Source organism: Chaetura pelagica, unplaced genomic scaffold (assembly GCF_000747805.2).
Source record: "Chaetura pelagica isolate M959 unplaced genomic scaffold, ChaPel_1.0 scaffold343, whole genome shotgun sequence".
In the NCBI taxonomy this organism is placed as follows: domain Eukaryota; kingdom Metazoa; phylum Chordata; class Aves; order Apodiformes; family Apodidae; genus Chaetura; species Chaetura pelagica.
The window spans coordinates 2,767,338-2,789,684 of record NW_009952873.1 but is presented as its reverse complement, the minus strand read 5'-3'; the positions used below and the strand labels follow the sequence as shown (position 1 = coordinate 2,789,684).

General features: G+C 41.5%; 1 protein-coding gene across 1 annotated transcript in view; it reads right to left on the bottom strand.

Moving 5' to 3' along the window:
* The window catches only part of CACNA1C (calcium channel, voltage-dependent, L type, alpha 1C subunit), a 414,681-nt gene that overhangs the window by 108,985 nt on the left and 283,349 nt on the right, over positions 1-22,347 (bottom strand). Inside the window, exon 9 of the mRNA XM_009995208.1 lies at positions 8,452-8,542. Coding sequence (XP_009993510.1) covers positions 8,452-8,542 — 91 coding nt within the window. The remainder of the gene's footprint in view (positions 1-8,451; positions 8,543-22,347) is intronic.

Genomic DNA, 22,347 nt, shown 5'->3' with positions numbered 1-22,347 from the left:
AGCTTGTCTAGGCCACATACGAGGCAGCAGTTTGGTTACAGACATACTCAAGAACTCTTTTGATAAAGAAGAAATAATGCACCGGCTGAACAGAATGCTAAATTATGCTGCAGAGACAAAGTGAGCTTTAACAACGATTACATGTGAAGCACCTACAAGGCACATCATTATTGTTAATGCTCTCCCAGCTTCTCACTGAGAATTCTTGCTTGATAAACACTGCCTACAAACTGGATCAGATTTACAGGCAACAGGAAAGAAAGCTTGGACAAAGACAGGGGAAAGAAAAAGAAGGAAAAAATTACAATGAAAGAGAAAGATGGGTACTGAGAAGGAGATTGTGGGGACTTTCAGAGGAAAAGGCTGGGAAGGAGGGGAAGTAGAGCTAGAGAGATGGCATGGGGAGCCTGTCTCATGGAAAGCAAAGGACAGAGAGTGTGAAGTCCTCTGGTGACACCTCCTCTGGCTAATGGTTTCCCAGCAAGGGAGCTGTGTGGCATTTAAAGCATCTTTAATTTAAGCAGAAGAGGTGTGGCAGGTATAGTACTCATCATGCATGTGATAATTATATCTTTGGAGCATTATGAGCAGCAGCCAAGTGCATTCAGTGCTCCTACAGGTTAGCTACAGCCTCCCCCCCACCATTGCCTTACTGCTATGGCAGAAGGCTTTATCACATGTGGGTGTGCTATATACATAGAACAGGACAAGGAAGGAGGAAGAGATTTATATTTAGAGGCAGAATCCAAGAGTAAAATGAAATTTTTGAAACACAAACTGTACAATAATTGGTTCTGAAAACATTACGCCTGAATCTGAAACACATTTTTCAAATGAACCTGAAGATCAAGAATCTTTGTCATCCAGAACCAGGATTAAATAGTCATATTAAAACCCCCAAAACTTCTATGGCATCTCTAGGGGCTGTCAAGTATTCTGGACTTGGGGCCTTGTCATGGCCTGTGTGTGACTCTCCAAACTGGCATTTGCCAAGAATTCAGTGTGGACCAGATTGTCTGCTAAGAATTTAAACCTGCATCTCTTGCACCTCTGGTATCCTGGGACTTTTATATCACCGGAAGAAAGGGAGTGTCCCCATTTGTGTCCAGCTCTGGAATGTCCTGAGAAACTGCTTTTTAAAATCAGGGTATAGAAGCCTATACAAAAAACATTTCAGATCACTATGGATGTTTTTATAATAGCAACCATGTAATTCAAATTATCTAGAAAGACAAACACAAAAATTATACTGATGATTTTGTCTAGTTATCTTTTAAATTTTCTAAAACTCTTTTAACCTTACATAGTCATGTACCACATACAGATAAGGCAGTGAAATGTAAAGATTTTATTGGCATAAACTCAGGATAATCAGCGTAATTCAAATGTAGCAATATATACAATCTGAGGGATAAAATCTTTGTTTCTCTGTTCATGGTTGACACCAGAGAGGAGAAACTATGCACTTGTGAAGGTTGTGACACTCCTGTAAAACAGGGATTGAGGACTTTCATGATTGCACAGACAACAAAAAATTGTGGAAAAAAATTGTAGGTCTCCAAGCATGACACAAAGGCCATGCTGCAAACATTTTCTGGGTGTAGAAAGTACTAACCATGATCACAAAATTATCTGGCATGCTGGTCACAACTATTGTCACACTATGATCCCACTTGTAGGCAACTATCTTCATGAGGACTTACAAAAGCCCTTGGATACCAGGAAAAGCTCTCAGAAAAACTTTAATACAGAAATTTGCTTACTATGCCTCTAGGTTCTACACAACTTTGGGGAACATCCAAAGAGCTGCACTGTGGGAATCTTACAGATTTTAGAACTGAAGGAATGCAAACCTGGTGTGATATAGACTCTGCTTTGGTGCAATATGGTGCATTCTTGCAGTGACTAGTCAAACAGCAAAACATTTTTCCCTCTCTCACTTCCAGCTGATGACATTTCATTCCTTCTAGTCAGGATGTTGGCATTCCTTGATGATTTTGTCTAGTTATCTTTTAAATTTTCTAAAACTCTTTTAACCTTACATAGTCATGTACCACATACAGATAAGGCAGTGAAATGTAAAGATTTTATTGGCATAAACTCAGGATAATCAGCGTAATTCAAATGTAGCAATATATACAATCTGAGGGATAAAATCTTTGTTTCTCTGTTCATGGTTGACACCAGAGAGGAGAAACTATGCACTTGTGAAGGTTGTGACACTCCTGTAAAACAGGGATTGAGGACTTTCATGATTGCACAGACAACAAAAAATTGTGGAAAAAAATTGTAGGTCTCCAAGCATGACACAAAGGCCATGCTGCAAACATTTTCTGGGTGTAGAAAGTACTAACCATGATCACAAAATTATCTGGCATGCTGGTCACAACTATTGTCACACTATGATCCCACTTGTAGGCAACTATCTTCATGAGGACTTACAAAAGCCCTTGGATACCAGGAAAAGCTCTCAGAAAAACTTTAATACAGAAATTTGCTTACTATGCCTCTAGGTTCTACACAACTTTGGGGAACATCCAAAGAGCTGCACTGTGGGAATCTTACAGATTTTAGAACTGAAGGAATGCAAACCTGGTGTGATATAGACTCTGCTTTGGTGCAATATGGTGCATTCTTGCAGTGACTAGTCAAACAGCAAAACATTTTTCCCTCTCTCACTTCCAGCTGATGACATTTCATTCCTTCTAGTCAGGATGTTGGCATTTCTGAAGAGAAGATTCCCACCCCAGGGCCTTTTTTCTGCATATTACTGTGGACATGAGCAAATAGTGGAATGACATTTTCAGGAATGCATACTGCATATCTGATAATCTCTCAGCCTAATAAAGTGTTAGGGCTAAGTTGTATGCTCAGTTCTGCCTCTGCGACTCAAACTGAAGCAACAAGCCTCCATCCTTCTGCCTGTACAATGCAACGCACATGGGGGATGTGCAATGATCATTTCTCATTTCGGACCATTAATTAAAAGCTTCCAACAAAGCAGAACAGATGACTGGCCCCGAAAAACTTGCATACTGAAGTGGACTGAGATCCTCCTGCAGAGGCAGTCACTGAACTTCAGCAGAGTCTACACAGTGATGCCTCTTCTCTTTTTTGCATTCTTGCCCTTCTTGAAGAAGCACTGAAGAGCACGTTGACCTGACAGAGAGATGCTGGTTTTAAGAGAGAGCTGATTGTTGACCAGCAGCAGTATGAATCTACAGAATATCTTTAAGAAAACTGGATCTGTCTAGCTTAAAACTGAGTTGGTTTGCTATTCAACAGGCTTTCTTATAGGCTGGAAAAACAGGCCAGCACATCAGCATTTAGTGAATAATCTTGCACATGACAAGTCATAGGCAAGGTCTGTCACCGAATCTGAAGTAGGAAGATAACTCCTCCTCCACAAGGGCACTCAGTTTTCCTTTAGACACCTATATGGAGCTGACTGTGAATGCCAAAAGCACCTTGCTCATAATAAATCAGAGAGCAGTAGCTGAAGCTGACACATAAGGGTCAATCAACTCTGCGTGTTTCCCTGCTGAAGTCAGCAGTGGATGCAGAGCTTTTGGCAGACTTTTCTTACCACTGCTCCTCCTGATGTGATGGGGACTTTGGTCCTCACAGAAGGAGGCTATCTTCTCATTAGGTGAAAACCAGAAGCAACTATATCAAACCTGTAAGCAAACTGACTCTCTTGTCTTTACCACTGCCTCCTATGCTGATTATTGCAAGAATTGCATAGGAATTACATTCCCAGCCAGACAAGCACCAAAGGAAAATCACTGACAGTTCAACTGCCAGAGAAAGCTTTCATCATTCATAGTATTTTCAGGACATGCTGTTTTCACTCGGAAAGCCAGTGTTCAGTTTCTTTTATCCTGTTTTATTTTTTTAACCTTCTTTGGTGAAAAAGCAGTTGAAATGCCCCCTAAATGTATGGAAATCTTGGCCAAGGTGAAAACACCAAGTGGCTTATTGTTTCAGTGAAAGCAGATAATTTTAAGCCCTCTTTTCCTTTGAAATCAAGTGCTCCATTTTTCTATTGAGGCTGTATGAAAGACTTTCCATAAAGAACTTTTTTATACCTAATACACATGTATAAAAGCAAGCTTTGTTGTGGCACTCCAGATCTACATGGTTGTATTAGAAACTTGGCATTCTGGTTGTATTGGAATATTATATATGTTGCCATCCCTCAGAACAGATTACTACTGATGATGAGCAATAGCCTGTCCTCGGGAACCAAAGACTGGCACAGCAGTAAACACAGAGGTTCAGGGAAATTACTTGCTATTGGGAAGTCCTGGGTATAAGGCAATCCTGTAAGCAGCAACTCATTGCTTCCAGTTCTGGGTTTATCCCCCTGATGTTTGCTGCAGAGGAAACACATTTATTTGTACCCAGAGGCAACACATTATTAAAGCTGTGATACCTTAGGAGTGAGATAAGTTCCTCTTTCAAATGTTGTCCTTGAGGATAAAAGCTGTTGTGTTTCTACTGCAGGACAGATACCAGTGCAGTACAAGGCAAAACCATGACATGCATGATAGACTGTGGAAGCTGTGGGATGCTTTTCCATGTCCTGTGGAACGCTAAAAAACCTGTTTTCAAATTCAGATGCCTGACAAAACTAACACCCATGTTATGAAGAGAACTACTTCCTTCCACAACTCTTCTGATGGAATCAGAATTACACCAGGAATGAATATGAATGTTTGTTGTCTAAGACATCGAATTTATACAATAAGAAAAGATATTTTAGATGTTATATTCTTCCTGAAATTCCTTCTGGTGGTTTAAAGACTGGCATTGCTCCAGACAGCACAGCTAATGAAGACAGTTTCTGTAGTAAGGATTCTACAGAAATAAAAGCTTCTTTGAGACAATTCATCAGTAGGAGATAGCTTGTGTTTGAGAGGTACTCTCCTGATCTCACATAGCATATGTCTCTGTGGAGCTGAGAAAGGCTGTCTAGGAAGATCTCCTTTTCCAAAAGGCATGCTTGAGCCTGGCTTCTCAAGTACGTCTTTCTGTCATTCACAGACCCAGCTTTTCAAAGCTCTACAGTGTTTTGTAAGAACAGAAAGAACAGCCAGTAATTCTAAGTTATCTTCAATAAAAATGCTTTTTCTTTCAGTCTTCCAGGTACTTTTTTCATTCTAACAAGAGTGCATTCTAATGGAAAACTCAGCTTGTAGTCATGGTGGTGGTGTTGGAGTGGTTAAATACCCTAGCAGTGTGATGCCACTAAATAAATAAATATATCACCTTAGACTTGAAATCTCCCTGTTGCTTCAGTCATGTCTGGTGGCAGCTTGCCCAGTGCAGTCTCTGCCCTCTGGGAAAAAAAAGTGTTTATGGCAAGGCAATGGCGATTTATGGCCACTAGGTGATTTTAGCAGGCTGGTAGAAATGAAGACTCGTGCAACAGGTGAAAGTCAACAAAGAAACCTGTCTAGCCATTTCAACTGTAAAAACAAAATCCAGAGGTCAAGTGACTGCTCAGAAGTCCAGGCCTAATCTTCAACTAGCGTAAATCAGGATGGCATGACTGCAGACTATAACTATTAATACTTACTCAAAGTTACTAGCACTAGATGAGAAAATTATTTGAAAAGCTCAGCTAACTTCCCACATGAATTATCTCTGTTCTTGAACACAGGAAAAAATTCTGACTCTCTTAGTCAGGTTCAAAAAAAAGAAAATAATCAATGCTATTTCTTCCTTACATTTTATATATTCCAGTTGGAATATTGACCTATAGCATGTTAAAATGAGGGCTCAGTGAGAAGAAGGGGACTTAACATTTCTTGAAACCGGGAAAGCTGGTTTCTCTCTCTGCCTGGGTGTGTGATGAAAAAAAAACAACAAACAAACCAGAAAGGATTCCAAGTCTCAGAATCAAAGGCAGATCTGAATTTAGCCATAACTAAGGTATTTTCAGCTCCACAAGTTTGAAACCAACATTTAACAACAGTAGGAAACATTGGAAAAATTTGCATCTTGCTTCAGAATTTGAAATACAATGATATAGCCATTCGTTTTCCTGGATGAAGGAGCCTATTCATCTCTTAGAGATGAAAAGCAATCTGAGCGAGGCCTTGAGGATCTTAGCTGTCCTTGGGTAAGGGGTAAAAAAAACCCTTCTCAATAACAGACTTCAATTCCCTTACTATTCATCACCCATTTTAAAATGAAGTAGAAAGTGGTAAGGAAACTGTTTATGTTCCTGAATCTTGCATGTCCTGCTCTGGTGAAACTTAGACTCCTGTTTTAACACTTACAACATGGGAAGAAGAAATGAAGCTCTCTTTTCCTGTCATTTTCCAATGCCTTCTTCCCTAGAACGTGTTTGATGTAGCCATCCTTTCTCCTAATGTCAGGAGGATAGCGATTGTGGTGCCAGACCACAGTAGAGCCATTCTCCTGCGGGCTGTTTTAGATAAACTCCATTCTAAGTAATGATTACCTTTAGAGTTGGGTTTAACTTCAGCTCTCCTGGCCACATTCCAGTTAAGATGATTATGTTCTGCTTGCCAAAATTCCCCAGGTATCTTCAGTGCAAACCAAGCTATCCCTCGTACATCTCCTTATACCCTTTGTTTTTAAACATCTATCACATCTTACCCTGAAGGTGGCTGAACTCTACTGCTGTAAAAACAATCCCTGCTTTTACAGTTCATAAAGTGCTTTAGGATCCTTTGGGATTAAGGACATTACATGAATGCAAGCTGTAATATTAAAAATATATGCAACTTCATAGTAGCAGTTGCTATTGTTTTTGGCACTGTGTAGCACCAGGGGACCCATTGTGTTGGGAGTCACAACTGCAGAATAGAGATGGTTCTCCAAATTGGATCCAGCTGGAAGAAGTGGTCATATATCCAGCTGCTGTTTCCTGTAATGCGACAAGAGCACAAGCAGCTTGGTGGGGTGCTAAAGAAAGGGCTACAGCTGCCTCTGTGCTGTGAATAGGTCTAGACTTGTTCCTCAGAAGAGACCTCATAATGTAAACTGAAAGACTCAGCAGGTAGGCAATGGTAGGCAGGTGAAGGAAAGCTATCACAAATTATTTCTTTTGGGATTTTTAAGTCACTGGCTGATGCTTACAGGAAAGCAGATTGAATTTACAACATATTCCACCTATCACATCTTGTAAAGCAGATATGATCTCCTCCACTTCACTTTGTACACAGGGCCAAGGGTGTGTGGGAGATACAATCCAAGTTTAAAAAGTCATAAAAGTGATAGATATAAGCTGAACATGGAACTGTTGGTCACCCAATCTCACAGTGTTAGAAGGAGAGGATGTTGACTGAAAGTAGTAGCAGATCAGTTTAAGACAGATACAAGAAAGTACTTGTCTACACAGCAGGTAGTGAACTTCTGAAAGTTGTTTCACAGGAGATTGTGAGGGCAGACAGTGTTAGTGGGTTCAGATAAATCCATGGGCAACAGGTCCATTAATAGCAAAATTTTCATCTTTAATCCAATTAGTATTATTTTGTGAGCAGTAAAAGGGGACTAGAATGTAGGAAATGACCAGGCTTGTGCACCTACCCTCCTGTCACTGTCAGGACCTGAACACTTGGCCAGCTGGACCACAGGTCTGACAAACCTGATCATTTCTTATTTACTTATGATAAGCATTTCACCAACACTGAAAGGTTCAAGGTATGTCTAAGGACAGGACAGAGCCTCAAAATACTCCAGCATGGTACCAGCTATAGCACTGATACGCTTAGCCCATTTTCCAAGGAAATTTGGAGGGACTAACATATTCCTCCAGAGCATAAAGGCTGCTCTTGTTCAAGTCATGCAAAGGGGAAGAAAGGTCTCATCGTGCCTATTCTTACTCTCTGTGATACTAAAAAAATACACCATATAATATGGTATTCCATGAGTGCTATCTCACACATTCTTGAGCATCTCCATCAACTGCAATGGTGAAATTTCAAGGAGGCATTACTCCCTCCTAACTGATACATTTCTTTGTCACTATAGTATTGTGCTCAGCATTTGAAGGGTGTCATTCAGGTGGCAGGATTGTGTACAAGAATCATGAGAGAAATTTAAATAAACCAGTAATTTCCATGCTTTGTTCTACAAATACTCAATTTGATTATCTATTACCAAAGAGGAATTTTAAAATAAGGACACTGCTATCCATCAGCTCTTCTTTTAGCTATTACACAAAACCAGATCTGCTTATCCTGGGCATTCTGTACTTTATTTACATCTATGTAAACACAGATGCTCTCAAATAACGTCCAGAGTAAGTTTACATTGCAATGAAGATAAGAATTGCAATCAATAGATCTTCTGCACCCTCTCCTTTCATCCGCTGTGGGGTTTTCTTCCCCTTAATAAGCCTGACATTTTCCCTGGCTTTAACTCACCAAGCTCCATCCAAGCCCTCCACAGGTGTGTCTGGGTGTATGTACTCACGCTAGCCTAGCACCGCAGTTTTCGCCTTCAATATCTGCTCCAGGGACGTTGTCTGTGTTCACGGACTCGGTCTCACTGGTGGGCATGCTCACTGTAAGAGTCAAAGGGAAGAAAAAAGAGAGGGTTGGCCATTAGAACCTGGCACACCTGTTTAGGAATCACATGAGTGAAGGAACTGGCTTCATGAAAAGACTCTCAGCTGCAGCTCCTGAGGATTAAGCAATTTGCTGAGCAAGTTTAGTGCCTCCCTGCACAGGTCAGGTTGGGCAGGTAGACTTCAGGAACATACTCTGGTTACTCAATGCTAGAGAAAAGGGAAGAAGCAGCTGCTTGCCTTCTTTCAGTGTCAGTTCCTGGAAATGTTTTGAATGAGAACCACTGAAAATTAGAAAACCTAGCAAAGCCAACAAGAAGCTTGTATTTGATTCAGTGGAAACAATGTCCCTTTACTTGCACCAGCCCAATCCCCTCACTGCCCTCCCCAGTCTCTGGTGTGATGATTGGAATACTAAGTACCAGATTGACATGTATTCAAAGAAACAGCTTCTGTTAGCCTGATAGCAAGTACCACACAAATAATACTGATGGCTCCTCTATCATTTACTAACCACTAATGTGTTTCAATCTCACACTTATAAACTGGCCATACAGGGATAAGAGAGGAATGCAGACTCTCTGACCCATTCAGATATTACAAAAAAAGGAGCTGATTAATATAGACTACAGTGTAGATTTTATGTTGACACTCACCAACTAAGAACTGGACAACCTCCTAAACTTCTACAGAGGTATTACAGAACAAACATCAAACAAAAGTAACTATAGGTGTGAACCTATCTCATCTGGATTCAAGGACCTGTCATATTTTTTTATCTGTCGTCAAATCTCACTATTTTACTTGCTTCTAGAGATCATATAAAAAAAAAATATTTCCATTCCACCAGTGGCATCCAGCTCCTGTATGAGCTCTAATAATTCCTTAGTATATAACCATCCATTGTAAGTGAGGACAATGGATAGGAACCAATATATGTTCTCCTTCCTCTTCCCACCTTTTCAAATCCAAAAAGCAAATGAAAAAAAAAACCCAAACCAACACATTTTAAACTGAAATATGGAGGATTTAAAAAGATCTCTCAGATGCCTCATAGAACTTCAGGACATGACCTGTACTTCTGGTTGGATATGTATCTCAGATGAGACTTGAGAGCATGCACTACTAGCTTTTGGAGAGGCTTCTAAAAGCCTGCAAGAATATATTACTCAGTGCTAAGAATACATCTATTTGTGGGTCCTTGGTGCAAAAGGAGGAAAGGAAGAATAAACAGGTTCTGCATTTAAATCACACAGATGTTTAATTGGCAATGGGACCAGGTCTTCTTTCAGAGGCTAAAAAGATATCAGAAGGTTCTTCCAAAGAGGTCCTGGGTTCCTGCTCTGAAAGTGTTATGGTAGAAATGTCACTTAAAGGGAACTATCTTTCCTTCACCCCATCCAAACAATTCACAATCCTACAACATACATCTTAGAAAATCTAAAGTTCTTGTGCTATGTTCTTAGGACCATGTGAAATAATAGACTCTGTAGGTCTCCTGATATAACTATGAAATATTGTACTCCAATGGTGCCTGTTCCTTTACAAAGACTAGATGTTTTAACCATTGTGTCTATTTGGAAAGACAAACTAAGGAATCAACTGAATTCATATTTTGACGTACATGAAACGGTCAAGTAAGCTGTAAGAAATAAACAACATTAATAATTAAAATTTTAGGTCCAGACTAAGCCCTTCAGGAAAAAATCCAAAACGTTGATATTTCACAAGTTATCTTTGAAGATGAGGTAAAGCACTTTCAAGACATATTTGAGCTTATGTGCAAATGGAAAACAATTTTGAAGACATTAGCAAGAGATTGATTTGCAGAGCAGCTTATTCTCTTGAGTGCATGAAGAGGACACTGCACAAGCAATAGAGAAAGCAAGGCACGCACATGCAGAAGTATACAAAGCCATATTATATTGCAGTCTGTATAGAGATATATGGACACACACGCAGATACACGCAATGTGGACACATAGTGCAGCAGAACATTACCATGGGTTTCTGTGGAGTGACTAAACCAAGCAAACTTTCCTTTCTTCTTATCAGGCAAGCCAGCTGGAGTGCTTCCTTTCACAGACAAGATGGTCAGTGTCAAGTACCAGGAACAAGACATCAATAGAGAACATGCAGCCAGTGACAGGCAAAAGAAAAAAACAAGGAACTCAGCTTACACATGACATCCACTTCTCTCTGAAAACTTCATCATGTGAATTAAAAGTACAAAATGAAAACCAAAGGTATACAGGAATATGAAATATCATAACAGATCACCAGAGGATAACACTCCTTTGCTTTCTGATCTTCTGTGTATCTGGCTTCTGAGAACATGAAGATGCTGAATTTAAGTTTATGGGTCAAGTCCTTTTCCCAGTGATGTCAATGGCAAAACTCTTCTTATTTGACTATCTGAACTATTGAAATTGATGAAACTAAGGCAATTGCAATGTGTCCCCAGGTTATTCCCTGACCCTTAGCGTCAGAATCCGGACTAGCTTATTTTTGAATGAGGTTCCTTGGCATTCTTCCTAAACTGCTCCAAAATCTAGAAACTCTTCCAAAACTGTCAGAGCTGTAGAGGAGACTTGTTGCAGTAATCACATTTCTCTGTTTTTCTCCATCTCTAGAGATTTACAACCACCATCAAGCACTCAGATGTACACTGCTTTCACCAAGCTAGGATACTCCTAGATTTTATCTAATGTTTTCAATTTGTTTACATTTGGCATTCTTCCTCTGATGTCCTCCTGCTTCATGGCTTTTCATGGCATTACTTCACGTTGATCTTCTGCCTATTATTTACAGAGGTCCTCGACCCAGACAGATTAGAGATGCAAGCACAGAGACATCTTACAGCAGACTTTGAACTTCCCTAATCCTACTGTTGCAGAAAGCAAAATTTAAGTGAGGGATGAAGGTGCAGTGGCACATGGGCTGAAGAGACTCATGTGGTTCAGGCTAGCTTGCTGGCACTAGTTCATGGGCATTTATTGCACTACATTGATGGAAAATGCTATGGACATTAAAAAGTATTAAGATGGTATTAAATATTAGAATATTGATGGCCAACAAGTTAAAGGTCAGGACAGACAGGAGTTTAGGACTCTATTCCCCAATGTGGGGTGTTCTCAGCAGGGAAATCACTTACTTTACCTGACACCTCACATCACCTTCAATATCAAGGAATAATCATATGTGCAGATGCTGTGAGGTTCATTCAGACCAGTTAACAAATCCTGAAAATAGAGGATGCTGCAGAAGAGTTGCATATAAACTGTGGTTAAATATGAGAGGAAGCAGACCAACTACTGCCCAGATGGCTTGCTTCTGACTCAGTTCTCAGAGACACAGACCTTGTGCCCATACCCCAGCTCCAGCCTAGAAACAAGGCAGGTAGTTTTTGCAGTTCGGGTAATTAATTACTGAAACCATGTACCAAGAATGTTAAATCCACCACAGGAATATTTTAATCAGGAAGAGATGGGTTTTTCTAAATGGTGGGCTCTAGTCCAGAGCAGAGTTGTGTTTAGGGCCATGGTATACAGACTGCCATCTCAATGGCCACTTCCTCCTTCTAATTTCGGGAGCTGAGACATGGCAAGAAAGAGGCAAATGCAGATTTCCGCCTACCTGGACACAAAGCAACTTAGCAGTGGAAAACCTGGTACCTCACATCCTGTGCCATGTATGTTCAGTGACACAGGGTTTCTTACAGGAGCGGTTCCCTGTTTAATTCAAAAAGTCCACTGCTTATAACCAAATCAGAGATTCCCAGGAGGCCTGGTTCTGCCAGGAATCTCACCCTCCCCACTTCCTGGCCTTCAAGCAGACTATTAAACCTTCCATCTACCACATACTTTGCATGGAAGGCACTTAGTGTCCAAACTGCAGCACGGGCAAAGTAGTGATGGATCCTGGTGCGTACTATTCAGCTGCTCACCTAATACCCTAAGTTATTGGGTCAAGTGACAAAATATCAATATTGTATATATTCTTGATAGCAGAGAACTATTCAGTCCCCATACTAATCCATCCTAAGTGACAGCAGGTTGTTAAGGAGGTGACAAGGAATTTTCAACAGGCAGTTTGTCTTTGCCTGATACACCAGGAGCAGCAGTCCAGCTAACAGTACAATGGGCACACAGGGTCAGCTGCTCACTTCAACCAAACCAGTACAGGACAAGGTCCCACAGAATGTATTACAGATTTCACAGAATCTTAGAAGGGCTTAGTTTGGACGGGAAATTCAAAGACCATCTAGTCTACCTCCACTGCCATGGGCAGGGACATCCATCATTAGATCAAGTTGTTCAAAGCCCCATACACCTGACCTGAAACACTTCCAATGATGGTGCATCCAAGACTTTCCTGGGCAACCTGTTCAGTGTATATGTTACTGGGGCAAATCAGGGTGGCTTTGCTTACACCAAATCTCTTTTTTTTTTTTTTTTTTTATTAAACATCACATCCATAATTCACTCTGGTTGAGGAAATCTCCCATTAGGTACATATCCTCTAGGTAGCATGGTAATCTTTTAAAAGGTAACTGAAGCAACTTTTTAAAGGCATCCCAGTATCTTGTGGTTTCAACAGAGCGCAACCCATAAGGACCAGTAGGTTTTATACTCTCTCTACCTTTGCTTCTGAAGCCTGTGCACTTCTCACATCTTGCCACAGTGTGGCTCATCTCTGAACGTAGACTTTTACTCCCAGACTACCTAAACTCCCATTTCACATTACATGCACAGCATTCCTGAGGCTGCTAAAGCAACAACAAAAGCTGTGTAGCAGCATTCTTAAAAATAAATTTGAAAAATTCTCCATGTTACTTTAATTTTATCTCTGAGACCTGAACAGAGAGAAATAAAGACAAAGTGTCTGCAGTCTGTGACTAGCTAGACAAACAGATGTGCAAGATCCTTTGAGAGCCTCTGTTCCGTGTCACTGGCATTAAGCATTGATACTCTACTTTTGCACTAACATATGTCCCTCCTCCAACGAAATGCCCCATGGACATGCAATGAATTATTGGATGGCAGGTTGCCAAAAGACAGCCAACCACTGAAACAGAAAGCTGGCACAAGCAAATACCTTTTTCTATGTAGCCTTGAGATAATTTTTCCTCTGCACACTTGGAGAATAATATTTGCTCCCAGTTCAGAAACATCATTACCAACTGTTGCATCTTGCATTTATGTTTGTCATCTTGGCAGTGGAAGTAATTCTAATATTCAGGTTTATCTCCATGGATTATAAAATATTGTGACAGTTGTTGCTGAATCTCACTTTAGTACTGTGACAAGTTGAGATCCAGAAAAGATCATGCCTAGGCAAAGGGTGCCTGGTTCCACAAACATAGGCAAAGCATAAACTTTTCACAGATTGTAATGGGATGTCTTACTATGCGACTTTGCAGATCTGGGCATTGCTTTTAGAACTGGGTATGTCAGAGGTTATTCACATTGCCTGACTACATGTCTCTGATTTAGCTGCTCGAGTTAGGCTAGTGAGTCTGACTGATTCTTACCACAGGTTTTCTGAATGCCATACTGGTTCAGACATACAGGTTCAGAAAAGCAGTAATACACTTGATTGTATTTTATAATATGCTCACTTAGAATCTAGTTTCTCCAGCATTCCAATTTCTACTGGTATTGAATTACTTTGCAAAATACGGGTCTAACTCACCCCTTTTGCCTATGCTGGCATTTGGGGTGAGAAGGACCTGATATTGCTCCATCATCATTTCACCTTATTGTGTCACCTTGGCTGTATGACCAAGCCTTTGTATGTATTTGTTCAGTTTCTCTAAAAGGGGATTATTATTCTGCACTCACCTTACAGACCTCTCTGAGATCTGTGGATGAAACACATGACAATAAGTGCTAAGTACTATAGTTATTACTTATACTAATGTCTCCCAAGTGGGACTCTGCAGATCTATAAAGCAAATCTAAAGAGCAAAGAAGTCCTCTGAATACTCCAGCTGGGACTTAAGATTTCTTTTTCCAACAAGAACAACAATAATAAATTGCAATATCCAAGCTGCTTCCTTTAACAGAATGTGCATCAAGTGAATGACTTTGTCACCAGTAAGAACCCTGCTTCTCATGGTGCCTCTCGTAGCCATCATTTCATGAATGGGCCCATGGGCAGCTGTCAGAATATCAATCAACTCATTTTTTCAGTGGAGAGCTCTCATTTTAATTAATATGTGAATATTGCCTAGCTTTCTTTTTCTCATTGCCTGTTTTGGAAACACTGCACTTATTCATCTTATTAATTTAAATAAGATACAGCTTTCTTTCTGATACATGCATACAGTGTCTTGGGAACAATTGGTAAGTGGCAGCCTGCAGAAAGTAAACTGCACAGGTAAATCTCTAGATCTCCTGATTTTGTGAGGAAAATGTTCTGGAAATGACTGCAGATCTCTTTTACAATTTCTGTTTTGAAAAGGAGATCTGCAGTAGATAAGATTCTGCAGAAGAGGAAAGGGAACTCGAACTATTTGCAGGATCCTAGGGGTTACATACCTCCCAAAGTTAGAATGCATCAATGAATCTAGCACAGTAAAAAAAATAACCCAGAAAAATTGTGGAAACAGTTTGAAAACACTTACCAAGGGCTCAGAGGCCAATGCAGATAGCATTATACACACAATATTACATGAAATACATGTAATAGATACACTTTGCATAACCTAATTTCGGGTTACATACAAATGACTGCAATTTCAAGGAGAGAGAGCTCAATGCACACTTTCACTCAAGGTCAGCCACAGAATCTAGGATAGTAATAAAGAGCCAGAAAGTGATTGCTAGTTATATCCACTTCAGTCAAACAGAAAAAGGCTTTCAGTAGAAAGTTCTTTACACCAGTGAACCAGCAGCAGAGGTGCTGCTGCTACTATGTAGTAATAAGACCTGTCATTACAGTAAAACCAGGATGGGCATTGGACTGCATCAGAGAAGATAGATGCAGTGTAGCACTGTTTTCTTGAATGGAGCAACAGAAAGTAGGAACATTGCCAATACCGAGATGGAGAATTGTATAATTAAATATTTGATTCATAGATAAATTATATCTTTTACTATATACATTGCAATATATACCTTTTATATAAAAAGACTTGTTTTTCCATGTCCTTCTCGCCTTCCAGAATGTCATGGACATACACATTCTATGACACTAAGGGGATATGGCCGTGCTGGTTTGGTTCTGGCATGGTTTCAGTAGCAGGGGAGGGGCCCCAGGGGTGGCTCCTGTAAGAAGCTACTAAAAGCTCCCCTGGCTCAGGTGGCCAAGGTCGGGTCGTTAGAAAGACAATAGATGTGCCTCTGCCATTAACACAGGAAATAACTGATATAAGACCTGAGCTGAGAGCAAGCTTGGGAGACAGAGCTGTGCTGAACAGGTGAAAGGCAGTTTCAGGGTGAAGATTCTGAGGCTGGTGAGGAAGGAGGGTGAAGCAGGTGCCCAAGCAGAAGTTTCCCTGTAGCCTATGGGGAGATGGCAGCTGTCCCCTGTTCATGGAGGATATTCCCTGGAGCGGTCAGGAGGGGCAAGTGTGGACTTGCAGCCCATGGACTTGGATTTGCAGCTGTGGAACACCCTGCAGCAGGAGAGGTGACTGTTCCTGAAGCAGCTCATGACTCTGTGGGAAGTCCGCTCTGGAGCAGCTTGTTCCAAACCTCATGGGAAGGGCTCATGGAGGACTCTCTCCCATGGGAGGATCCCATGGGGAAGCAGGGTAGGACTGTAAGGAATCCTTCTTCCTGAGGAGGCAGGAGCAGCAGGAACCACCAGCCCATGAACTGACTCTAAACCCCATCCCCTGTCCCCCTGTGCTGCTGGGGGGAAGGAGGGAGAGAAACTGGGAACAAAGTGATTTGGGCCTGGGAAGACGGGAAGGGTGGGGTAACATATGCAAGCCCTGCTCTGTGTGTTGTCTGTGTTCGATTAGTGTGAAATTAAATAATTATTTTTCCCCAAGTTGAGTCTGTTTTGCCTGGGACCTTAATCAGTGAAGAGCCCTCCTTGTCCTTGGTCCTGACCCATGAGCTTTGTCCTCCTCATCCCAGAGAGTGTGTGTGTGTGGGAAGTTGAGTGAGTGGCCATGGGGATGGTTCTTTGCTTGTGTTAGGCCCAAACCACGACATTGGTCGTGGGCTAAACAAATTTATACCATACAGAAAGAGGAATAAGAGAGATAGTTACCAATTGTGCAGGCATGTGATTAACTGATCTGTCATTACCACATGCAGAGTACTACCCACTTATGAATTCATTACTTTGCTACTAATTAATCTTCCTGGGACTTATTTTATTATAACAAACTCCTCAGCTACATTAAAGAGCTGCCATTTTTCTTCTTTTTATAGTGATACTGACAGCAATTTGCCTTGTTCTACAAATATTTGTTCATTTCAACCGGTGAGCAGAATGCACATTACGCACATTACGCAGAGGACAATAAAATGGGCACAGTTGAGCTCCTGGCCCTGCAAAGATACAGCCCTTTGCAAGCCTCACACATGTTTTGTTCTGTATTTGAAAGGAAGAACTGAAAATCCTCTTCCCATTCCCCTGACTGAAGGGCACAGTTAGTCTGCATGACCTGTGGTATGTCAAGTGACTGGTAAGCACAGGATGTAGGACTCACTCTAAAGCAGACTTTATAGAAAGGAGTCTAACTCTGCTAAAAAAGGGCAAGAGACTCAAGAGACTCCCTAGGCAAATGGTTGTACTGCTGAGCAAACATCTAAGTCTGTGATTGGAGTTAATTCACTGCAGAATATCTGCCTGCAAGTGCCTGCAACTCTTTTGATCCTCATGGCTGCAGGACAGATGGGCTGGGTCACTGACAGAGCTGCTGCCTCAAAAGATCTTGAAAGATGTCTCTCTCCTCAATCTGGACTCTTCTATGACATCCTAAACTGGTTTCCTTGTCTTATAAATGATTTACATTGCTTGCTTTGCTAGGAGAAAAAACTAATGTGCCAAAGTGCAAGGCATTTACTTCCCAGGACATGGTTTATAGCATTAAGTGTCTGGGTTCCCCACATTATTCTGAAGCTATTCCTTATTAAAAAAAAAAAAAAAAAAAAAGAGAGAGAGAGAGAGAGAGAAAAGGAAAAGCAAAACAATTGAACAACTGAGGATCTATGACTCAAGGGTATTTTGTGGTGGTGAACAAATCACAACAGCACATTCTGAATGGTTCTGCAAGCTTTTTCTCTCATTCTTTATGATTTTTAGCAGAGGAAGATAGGACAAGCAGCAGTTCCATCAAATGGACCTGATTCTACCCCACAAACATCTCAGGAACATCTCACTTAAAAAACCAGAAAGACTTTGTTACTGCAGGCTGATCTGGCAGGCACGTTAGAAATGGGGCATGAGAGCTGCAGACAATGTGTTTGGTAGTGATACAAACACTGATCATGAACAAAATAACTAACTATGAAGAAAGTGCCCTCAATACAGTGAAATTAACAACTAAAAGAAAAAAAAAATCCCTCCTGCTTTGATTGGTTTTGGCCCTCTCACAATCATGACACTATTCATATTTGACCCATTAACATTGTTTCTAATGAAAACAACCAGCACATAAGTTTCAAGCACAAATATGGTTTTAAAGCAGGCCACGTGTTTCCTGAAACTGCTGTGTATGGGAGAACTTCTGCATCTGCCCACCCATACAAATATACCCCTGGGAGGTGAAACAGTAACTTTGATGAGCATCTCTATTTCAGCAAAAGCATCTTTGTTCTCTCAGTTCACAGCCCTGTGAACCTGCCTTCCCTGCAGAGTCCAGAAGAAGCAAAAAAAAAATGACAGAAGCTAGTTCCAACTTGATCTGCTTAGGTCATCAGAAACTCTCAGGGGAGTACTGCTTGCCACCTAGATTGCTAAGCTTCAAAGTCAGAGATGCAGCTCCAGCTGTTTTATGACATTCTTGCCTGTCACAAGTCATTTCAAGGTGGGTGACACCCGAAAACTTGGTGAGTGCCCTACAGTTTGTGAGCTCGAGCACATAAGAGGATACAAGAGGACAGCAGAGACAGTTTGGATGATGCAGTGGGTGGGCAGTCATGCCCTGGTAGCTTGCAATGGACGTCTTTCCCAGAGGCAGCTAGCACAACCCGACAGCCAGGGAGCTTTGGCAGGAATTGTGCCAATGAGAGGGTAGGTCTCTGCGAGGACTAAATCTGGTATAGAAGAAGAAAACTATTGTCCTGGATGCCCTTGTTGGCAGAACATCACAAAAAAACCCAACAAACCAAACCCCACAAACCAACCCCCACCCCCCCCAAAAAAAAAATAAAAAAAAATCAAACCCCAAAAAAGGAAAAGTGAATGTGAGAGAGAAATTGGGCTGTATTATTTCAAAGGACAGGCAGGGCAGTTGGGCAGAGGGTGGACTGCAGGTGAAGGGACTGTGGGAATCAAGAAGTGGCTGAATATTTTCATTTGCAATACTACACTGCAAACTGGAAGAGTAGTGTATGTTTCCTGCATCTGGGAAGACTTAACTTAGGATTGGTTTGCTTAAAATATTTAAGCATTAATATTATCAATTAAAAAGAGCAGCAAGGCCCTGTCCATCTGACCAATCCCATTGCATAGGCAGTGCCTGACAGAGATTAATTCTCAGAAAATAGACATTTTCTAATAGCACTATTCATGTGGGATGTGTGAGAAGGCTTCTGGATTATGCCCTCCTGATGGTAAACAATCAAGAAAATCAGTTTGCAGATGGACAGGTGCAGCAACATACACATTAGGTTAGAGCTCTAGGTCTGGATCCAGGGCTGCATAAGAGCACTGGACCTCTGTAGTTGCATTCGTGGATCACACTGAACAGATTCTCCTCAGCTTCATGATCTGAAATGGAACTCATCTCTCCTACTCTGAAATGTGCATAAAATTCTGTTTTGAAACCCTAGTCTGCTATATTTCTTCTGTGACTAGTAAATAAAATGCTTGTGATTTTGTGTGCTGCTCCTGCATGTGGCATTCTTTCAGACATTTTTGCTAACATAATGACTAGTCTGATACTAGACAATATTATCACAGTATCATATGAGTCAGAAGCATGAGACATGCAAGCTGGGCAGGCTGTGTGTTACTGTGAAGCCAGGAGAAAAGCCAAGAATTGAAGTTAAATAGTTTTGCCCTTAAAGTCAGCTTGTGAAGCCTGTAATTAAAGCTTTTATACCTCTTGAGTAGGGCACTGAGAATAGGTCAATTACCCGGAGCCAAAGAAACAGGCATTTCATAGTGGCCTTGAAATAACAGATTCCTCGTTTGCAAATACTTGTAGCATGCAGGAGAGTGAGGGATGGATAACAACAGCTTGAGCTAAGCTTAGTGTGGGCAGGTGTTATGCAAGCTTCCCTCACACAGCTGTGTTAAAAGTAAGTCATTCATGACCTGGTGTAGCCCTGTTATTCTGCTTGTGGTTCTTCAAACAGCTAGATAATACACTTACATTTTGATCCGCACATCTGTGATGGTCCGTGCAGCTCTGCCACTGCATTCCTGTTCTGATGTTTAACCCTTTGCTATTTCAGCCTACAGATTTTGATGTAGTTGGTAACATCCTCATCCTGATCTCCAGTGACCCCATGTTACCTGATCTTGGGTCCACTACAAGATCTCCATAGTTTGCAATCAGAGGGACATGTCTGACTGCAGTCCTTCCTCAAGCTGACAATAAATGAGATGCATCACAGAATAGTTTTGGTTGGAAAAGACTTTTAAGGTCATCAAGTTGAACCACTAAACTAGCACTGCCAGGTCTACCACTAAACTATGTCACTAAGCACCACATGTCTTTCAAATTCCTCCAGGGATGGTGACTCAGTCACTTCCCTGGGTAGCCTGTTCCAGTGTCTGGCAACCCCTTCAGTAAAGAATTTTTTCCTCATATCCATTTTAAACCTCCTCTGGCACAACATGAGGCCATTTCCTCCTGTTCTACCACTTGTTACTTGGGAGAAGAGACCAACACCCACCACACTACAACCTCCTTTCAAGTAGCTGCAGAGTGTGATAAGGTCTCCCCTCAGCCTCCTTTTCCCTAGGCTAAGCAATACCAGTTCCCTCAGCCACTCCTCACAAGGCTTGTGCTCTAGACCTGTCACACCAGTTTCATTGCCCTCTCTGGTCTTGCTCCAGCACCAAAACTTCCTTCTTGTAGTGAGAGGCCCAAAACTGAACACAGTATTAAAGGTGCAGCCTCACCAGTGCAGGGGGACAATCACTTCCCTATTCCTGCTGGTCAATCTATTTCTCATATTTCTGACACAAGCCAGGATGCTGTTGGCTACTTGTGACCATTCAACAAACTCTTTGGGCCCAGCCATCAAGCCAGCATTTTACCCAGCAAAGTGTACACCTGTCCAGCCAGATTCTCCAAGAGAATGCTGTGGGAAACAGTGTCAAAGGCTTTACTAAGGTCTAGGTAGACAACATCCACAGAGTCTCCCTCATCCATTAAGTGGGTCACCTTGTCATAGAAGGAGTTCAGGTTCATCAAGCAGGACGTGCCTTTCATAAACCCATGCTGACTGGGCCTGATCTCCTGGTTTTCCTGCATGTGCTGGGTGATAGTACTCAAGATGACCTGTTCCATACCTTCCCTGGCACTGAGGTCAGGCTTGTAGTTCCCAGGATTGTCCTTTGAGTCTCTTGGTTTGTGAACAGAAATGAGGATTTGAGCAGCACTACAAATAACAATGGGCCCTAAAGCTGAATTTGAATTCAGGCCTCAAGATCTGAAAGGCCAGTTCTCTAATATGTTGACTTAATTGTACAATCCTGCTAACTGAAGAGCTGCTGTAATCAGTAGACAGACTCAGAGCCACAGCTATTTTCAGTTCAGTTCCCCAGATGGAAATATTTTCCTTACCCCACAAACTTTCTCTTTCCAAGGAGCAAATACAAATGGAGATTTTTATCCTATTAGCAGACTGTACTGGAATGGATGGGAAGTTTCTCACCCAATAAGCAAAAATGAGTAGGCACAGAATACCTGTACTGGGATCTGCTGCAAGCTTCCCAGGCTTCCCACCAAAGTGCTGAGAAGAGCTGGTGCCATTCACAACTGTCAGTTCTTCTGAGCTGTGTCAGCACTGGCTATCAATATGTACTAGTTCAGCTGTCTAATGTCACCCAGACTGCTGGGCTCCAAGCTCTGCCACAAGAACAACACAGTCCTGCAGACCTCCTGTCAGCTACAGCTCATTGTGCTGCTCCACTGCACTGTCTTCACAACAGCAGGGTGAGCTTGCTAACCCCACCTGCATTTTAAACAAAATATTATATTTGCCTTCTTGTGTGGTTGCTCATGAATTGATGTAAGAAAGTGACAGACTACTTGAGCTACCTTGTGGTCAGGGGCAGAGAAGGTGGAGAATATGGCAGTTTCCCTGGGAAAGCCCTGCTAATGCGCCTCCCACCTCCTTCAGCCCATCCTGGTCTCTCACATGTTTTTTTTTCCCTACACAGAGCTCTTGGTCTGGGCCGAGGAATACAGGGTCTGGGCCTCAGTATTTATTTTCCTGCACATGGATCTTCAAGTAATAATACAAAATACAAAGGGAAGAAAAAGAGACAGGTAGACTGATCATGATGTATTCACACTGAGACTGAGGAGGGAAAAAGCTCATATCAGAACAATTCCTTTTACAGTTGGTCCTATCATATTGTTCTGATTACTACTCATAAGATGTTCAACTTACAAGATCTGTACTGAAGGTTATAATTGTACTAAACTTTTCCTACAT